The sequence below is a fragment of the Propithecus coquereli genome, unplaced genomic scaffold (genome assembly GCF_000956105.1).
Source record: "Propithecus coquereli isolate 6110/MARCELLA unplaced genomic scaffold, Pcoq_1.0 Scaffold113, whole genome shotgun sequence".
NCBI lineage: Eukaryota > Metazoa > Chordata > Mammalia > Primates > Indriidae > Propithecus > Propithecus coquereli.
This window is the reverse complement of record NW_012135303.1, coordinates 2101596-2108551: the sequence shown is the minus strand read 5'-3', so window position 1 is coordinate 2108551 and position 6956 is coordinate 2101596. Positions and strand designations below refer to the sequence as shown.

Below are 6956 nucleotides of genomic sequence, written 5' to 3'. Positions count from 1 at the left end.
AATGAAGTTGCTGTGAGCCAGGCTGATGCCATGGCACTCTATCCCAGGCAACAAAGCGAGACTTCATCTAAAAAAAAAGAAAAAAAAATAGCTGCTTTCTTAAGCGAAGAAATGTCCCATTCTTAAAAAGAAGAAATGTCTCAAAATGTTTTCACATTTGGAAAGAAGAATTTAAAAAGAGAAAATGCTAATCTTTAGACAAAAATTTCCTGTAATTTCCTTTTTTCTCTTGATTAAAGAATTTTTCTCTACTGTAGAATGTAGAAGTCTTAACTTTCAATTAACTTCCCAGCCAGTATGGGAAGTTCATTATAGATGAAAGTGAAGTGGTTTTCTTTCATGGTTCAACTTAATTTTAATTACCGTCTTCTATGTGTGTGTGTGTGTGTGTGTGTGTGTGTGTGTGTGTGTGTATGGTTACATGTTGTCTTGGGCAAGATATCACGAGGTCTAAGACAACAAATATAGTTTTAATCTTGTTACATCCTTGCATAAAAACTTTAATTTTTACACATAATGAAATTTAAATCATTGAGCTGGTCTTCAGGGACCCATTGTGAGCTGGCTGCAACTTACATCCCCCCAATCTTATCTCTTTGCTGCTTCTACCCTAGATAGACTGGTCAAATAAGTCATGGTCTCCTCAAAACACAGAGACAAATTTCCTCAAGAGCCAACTTTACCTAAGGCATTCTCTTTTCAAAATTCTTCTCTTTTTTCTTTCCGGACACTGGAATTCTAATTCAAGGCCTACCTCAGGTACACTCTCCATTGGATACCTTCCCTAACTATAGTGATTACACGGTGGTATCTCTTTGTAATTCTCCCCATTCAGTGAAACTTTTCCTCTTTTAGGAATTTCCTTCTTTGTTCTATTTCTTTTCCTTTCTGTATCTTATGCTTCACATATGCCTCTTCAGCCCTGAGTCCTAAAGAGGTTGTTAGAGTAGGCATTCAAGTAAAAAATACATAGGTGTGAAAGTCAAATATGGCTACCTGTTATAAATTTTGCTTTTCTCTTTTGCTAGTTAATTGTGTGACCTTGTGCCAGTTACTTAAATTTTCTGAATCATCGTTTTCTAATCTGTAAAATGAGGAGAATTACATTTGCCTTGCAGTGTTACTTTGAGAATTAGAGATAAAAGATGTAAAAGCATAGTACTATATACATAGTAGCTGCTCAACAAATGATCATTATTATTATTATGCAGGCTTGAGTTTTAGACCCCATTCTACTGGTAGCCACCAAAAGGGAGCCCTGTATTAATTTGTACTTTTAGAGCTGGATCACATTCTTGAAGTTCTCATTACACCATTATCAAGTAAGTTGGACCTACCTTGCCTCTCATGAGGGTTCTGAAGGACATCTTATAGGATTATGAGATTCTGGAAACCAGAGATTCTGAACCAGAGTTTCTCAACTGGGGACAATTTTCGACCCTCCCTCATCGGGACATTTGGCCATATCTGGAGACATTTTTGGTTGTCACAACTAGAAGATGTTCCTGGCATTTACTGGGGTAGAGGGTAGGAATGTTGCTAAACATTCTACAATGCACAGGACAGCTCACAATAACAAAGATACATCCAGTTCAAAATGTCAGTAGTGCTGAATTTGAGAAATCATGCTCTAACCTCATCATCTTATGGACTCTGAAAAGCCAGCCCAATGTAGTCAAAAAAGCCTAGGAATAAGAAGTTTAGGTTTCTAGTGCAATTTCTGTTAACCACAAGTAGTGTACTATAGGACAAGCCAACCTCTCTGGATCTCAATTTATTTTTAATAAATTGTCATTTAACTTACTCCTTTATCCCCTCTGTTTCCTACAATTCAAATTAGCTCTGGAGCTCCACTTTCCAATACAGTAGCCACTAACCACATGTAACTATTAAAATTAAAATTAAAACTAAAAATTCATTTCTTGTACAAGCTACATTTCAGTTGTTCAATATCTACATATGGCTAGTGCCTACTGTTTTGAACAGCACAGATGTGGCACATTTCCATTATTGCAAAAAGTTCTCTTAGAGAGCACTGGTCTAGAGGCTTGCTTAAATTCATATTAAGGACTTGATTTTTAAATATTTAAGACAGGCCAGGCGCGGTGGCTCACGCCTGTAATCCTAGCACTCTGGGAGGCCGAGGCGGGCGGATTGTTTGAGCTCTGGAGTTCGAGACCAGCCTGAGCAAGAGCGAGACCCCGTCTCTACTAAAAATAGAAAGAAATTAATCAGACAACTAAAAATATATAGAAAAAATTAACCGGGCATGGTGGCGCATGCCTGTAGTCCCAGCTACTCGGGAGGCTGAGGCAGAAGGATCGCTTGAGCTCAGGAGTGTGAGGTTGCTGTGAGCTAGGCTGACACCACGGCACTCACTCTAGCCCAGGCAAAAGAGTGAGACTCTGTCTCAAAAAAAAAAAAAAAAAATATTTGAGACAGAGGCACTGAATTACAAGATCTCTATGGTAACATCCAATTCTTAAGTTCTGTGATACTACAGAATACATAATCTACTTTAACAAAATAATCTATAAATTGGTGGCTGAGTAGTTTTGATAACATACACATTCCAATCAATACAATCATAATGAGAGTGTTTTCATGAGCATATCTGACACTGTAGCTTAGACAACTGTATGGTACCCACTGGAAATGTATGGATAACACTTCTGGTGTCTAGGAACTTGGAAGATTCTGAAGTCCATCCTAGCAACAAAAAGCTGAACAAACTAGGCTAGGTGCCATGGCTCACACCTGTAATCCCAGCATTTTGGGAGGCTGAGGCAGGAGGATCACTTGAGATCAGGAGTTAGAGGCCAGCCTCAGCAACATAGTGAGACCCCCGTCTTTACAAAAAAATTAAAAAATTAGCTGGATATAATTGACATCTATTGACTACTTATCCAACAACAGTAGAATACACATTCTTATCAAGCTCACATGGAACATTTACCAAGGTAGCCCACATTCTGGGCCATACAACCTACCTTAATAAATTTAGAAGAATACATATTATATAATGTCTGCTCTCAGACTTCAATACAATTAAACTAAAAAATCTGTAATGGAAAGATAGATGGGAAATCCCCAAATACTTGGAAGATCAAACAACAGACTTCTAAATAACACATGGGTCAAAGAAGAAATCTCAAGAGAAATTAAAAATTTTGAACTAAGTGAAAATATAACTTATCAAAATTTGTAGTACTTAGAGGGAATTTTATAGCATTGAATATATATATCAGAACAAAAGGAAGATCTAAGGTCAATAATCCAAGCTTCCGTCTTAGAAAACTAAAAAACAAAGAGCAAATTAAATCCAAAGTAAGAAGAAGAAAAGAAATAACAAAAATTAGAGCAGAACTTAATGAAATAAAAATAGGAAATCAATGAAGAAAATCAAAAGCAAAGCTGGTTTTTTGAAAAGATCAATAAAATCAGTAAGCCTCTAGCCAGACTAACTAAAAAGGCGTGGAGATAGCTCACATAGGATTTAGGAAAGGGCAGCTTGAAGAACAAAACCTTGGCCATGTGTCTCCAGCTCTGTCTGAGGGAAACTGTGCTCAATCTAGCAGAATTGAGTATCTGTTTCAATTGGCAGGTTGCCTATAGTGGAAATGGTTGCATGCAGGCTATTATACAAGATGACACTACCCATCAAGTTAATGTAATTAATTTTACTTTTTATGACCCATGATGAAAGTGCAATCCTGAGAATATAATTTACTTCCTTATGCAATTCTTTCTATGGGTAGATAATGCCCTGACCAAGAGAGATGAATAGTCCAATTGCCTCAGCAGATGTATTTTTCATTAATTAATTTACTGGTGTTTTAAGGTTATATCTGTTGAGGTGAACTGAAACTCTTAACCCTGACATCAGATGAGAAGCTATTTGAGTGCAGGACCATGTAAGTTAACGTGGAGGCCTTTTGTCATTAAAATCAGGCCAGAAATATGCTTGTAACATAAAAGGCCAGGCTATTTTAGAAGCTGCTGGGTCACACAATCTTATTTTTTAAAATGTGTTCTCAGCGTGGTAAATGTGTTTACCTGAGGTACATTAGGAGAAAAAGTAGCTGTAGCTTCATTGTTGGAGAGACACCTAAGTGTTGTTGAAGGGCCCACTCATGAAATCAAAGCTTATCCCCATTCCTGGGAGCCATCGGAAGCCGTAGCAGAGGAAGAATATTGTCATCAAGCTGACACCTGGATGCTACCTAAATGCAGCAGAATTTACCAGACTCAAGAAGGTGCCGGGGGCCCATATTCTCTTATTCTGTGTGGATAATGGGGACACTGGAGGGGAACGGTTTAAAGATAGGACTTTGGGGAGGGATAGAAGGAAAACTGAGGAGAACTGGGGGAACTAGGAAACTAGGGATTGTCCAGGAGGGACATCTTACTTAAACCTATGCAATGAGGTATTGTGATTGTTGCCTGTGTGTGGTACAAGGGATTGGATGTAAAGTACGTGAGAAAGATGGCAAGTACACTTTCTAGGTTCTTAAACTGAGCAAGTGCAAAATGGAATTGCTAATTACTAAAACGGGAGATCCCACAGAAGGTCCTCCCACTTCTGAAAGTTCGACATGTTAAGTTTCACATGCCTGCTGGACAACCAAGGAGAAAAGGTGAATGTAAAATGTAATTTCAGTATAAAAAATTGAAAGCATAGTTTGCAAGCAACTACTCTCAACTCTGCCACGCTGAAATGAAAGCAACTATTGACAATAGTAAAGGAATGGGCATAGCTGTGTTCCAGTAAAACTTCATAACACGGAAACTTGAATTCCATCTAATTTTCACATATCACAAAATATTGTTCCCATTTTTATTTTTGTTAATCAAGTTGTAAGCGGGATGGGCTGCAAAACCTAAAACGTTTACTCCCTGGGTCTTTACAGGAAAAGTTTTCGGACTATTGTTACAGATGAAACAAGATGGGACACTAGCTGATCATTATTGAAATGGGCGATAGTATATGGGTCTTCATTATATTAGTTTACTTTTGTGTATATTTGAAATTTTTCATACTGAGAAGTTTTAAAAATGTTTAACAAAGGTGATTAGTCCTACCCGGTTTTTCCTCCCTTTAACAAAACAGAAACCCTGTGAAAGTTGTTGATAGCTAGGAAAAGTCTTTTGTTTTCCTGACCTAGCAAAACCCTTTTGAAGCCTTTAGTGATGGTAAAATAAGTCTTTTGGACGGACATTTGGCGACGGCGAAAGTACAAGCCACAAACACGATTAGGGAAAAGGGTTTTTTCCTTGGGGAATGTGTGTGTGTGTGCGCGCGCACGTACACGCATTTCGTTTTACATTACTATAAATTCCCAGGGCCAATTCCATTTTTACAAAGAAATCAAAACGAGATCCCCCTTAGCTATCACAGTCGGGTTTCCCGCCCACAGAGGACTAGAGGAAATGACGCCACCAGCCGAAAGCTCGGTGGCCGGTTCCCAGCAGGGGCGGGGCGTTGACGTCAGCACGCCTGCCCTCCTCCTAGTCCAGCTGAGGAAAGGCCGACCTCAGTGCCTGGGCTGGCGCCAGTCGCGGAAAGGGCTGCAAGAGCCCTGTCGACTGCGGCTGCGCAGGTATGTTGGGGCGGGGCTTCAGGTCACCCCGCCCCTCTCCAACCTACGCTACCATTGACCGCGGCCGCCCCAGGGCCGGGTAAATCCTTAGCGGCAGGAATGATTAGCCGAGGGGGCAGCCCCTCCCCTGGCTCCTCCCGACCGTCGCGCCCCGCCTCCCTGTCCCGCCCGCCTGCCTGGCTGCGGGGTGACACGGGGCTTCGCCTTGGGAAGGGGGCGAGGGAGCAAGTGAGGCGGCGGCGCGGCCCCCGAAGTGAGCGTGGTGAGGTGAAGCGGGTCGTTGGTGAGAGGGAGCCGGGTGGCGAGAAATGGGCGCTCCCGGGTACTTGGTGGTGGAGGGGCTGTAGAGTGAGGGGCGACTGTGAGGGGGCGAGGCTGTCGCGGGCGTCTCCCGATACAGCTGGCCTGGCATGGAGCGCGGGATCGGGAGACGCCAAGCTTGCGTTGCCCCAGTTCTAAAGCTTCTCTTGGCAGCTTGGCACACACCTTAAGTTTGCCTCTGTTTCGGTCGTCTGGGATGCGAGGAGGAAATTTAAAGACCCCCGAAAACAGTTGGAGGCTTTCCCCGGGCAGTTTTCTTTGCCGGTGTGTGCGTGCTAGTTTCTTCCTGGATGGAGAGGTAGAAAAAGGCCAGGTGGGCAGGTTGACTTTCACTCTCCGAGGATTGTTAAAACAAACAAGCCAGGAATTCCTCACCCCTCCCCCAATGCCCTGCCCTGCAACACAGCAAACATTCCCAACAACTTTTAAGAGGCAGACTAGTTTGAATCCTAACTGAGGAATCTGAAAAAAATAAAAAAATAAAAGCAGACTAGAAAATTCTAAAAGATTTCATGTGTTTGAAATATGACTTTGAAATATGTGCCTTTATGTCTGTAGAAAATATGAAGTAGGAAGGGAGTCTTTTTATTATCATTGGATGCATTTTTGGTTATGAGTTTGCATTCATTTTTATGTGCCTTAGAGGATTCTATGATGTGACATTTTGTTAGCTGTGATGATTTCCTGAAGGACAAGTTTCTCTGAAATCTAATCAATCAGTGTAAAAGTTTGGCCGGTTGTTAGTGAGAAGTGAAGCAGATAAATCTTTAGTTTCTGATAAGTTTAGATTTTTAAATATGACCTCTTTTTCTAACAAACCTTTGGGTCTTTTTCCTTCATAGATTTGTTTAATTGCCCAACTACCATTGCTGAAGATATGTTGGAGTACTGCTGAAACTGCCTTTTATTGGCCAGAAGACAGTCCATTTGTTTTCACTTCTTTTTGTTTTCCCTACTGCTTTGAGCTATACTGTAACGGCTGAGAAACTTGGAAAATAAAATGAACATGCTGTGGTCTTGAACATAATTTTTTTG

At 41.0% G+C, this 6956-nt stretch overlaps 1 protein-coding gene across 1 annotated transcript in view; it reads left to right on the top strand.

Annotated features, from left to right (window-relative positions):
* The window catches only part of CARF (calcium responsive transcription factor), a 100387-nt gene extending 94729 nt beyond the window's left edge, over positions 1-5658 (top strand). The window contains exon 15 of the mRNA XM_012655044.1: positions 5418-5658. Within this exon, the coding sequence (XP_012510498.1) occupies positions 5418-5658 (241 nt within the window). The remainder of the gene's footprint in view (positions 1-5417) is intronic.
* The last annotated feature ends 1298 nt before the right edge of the window (positions 5659-6956 follow it).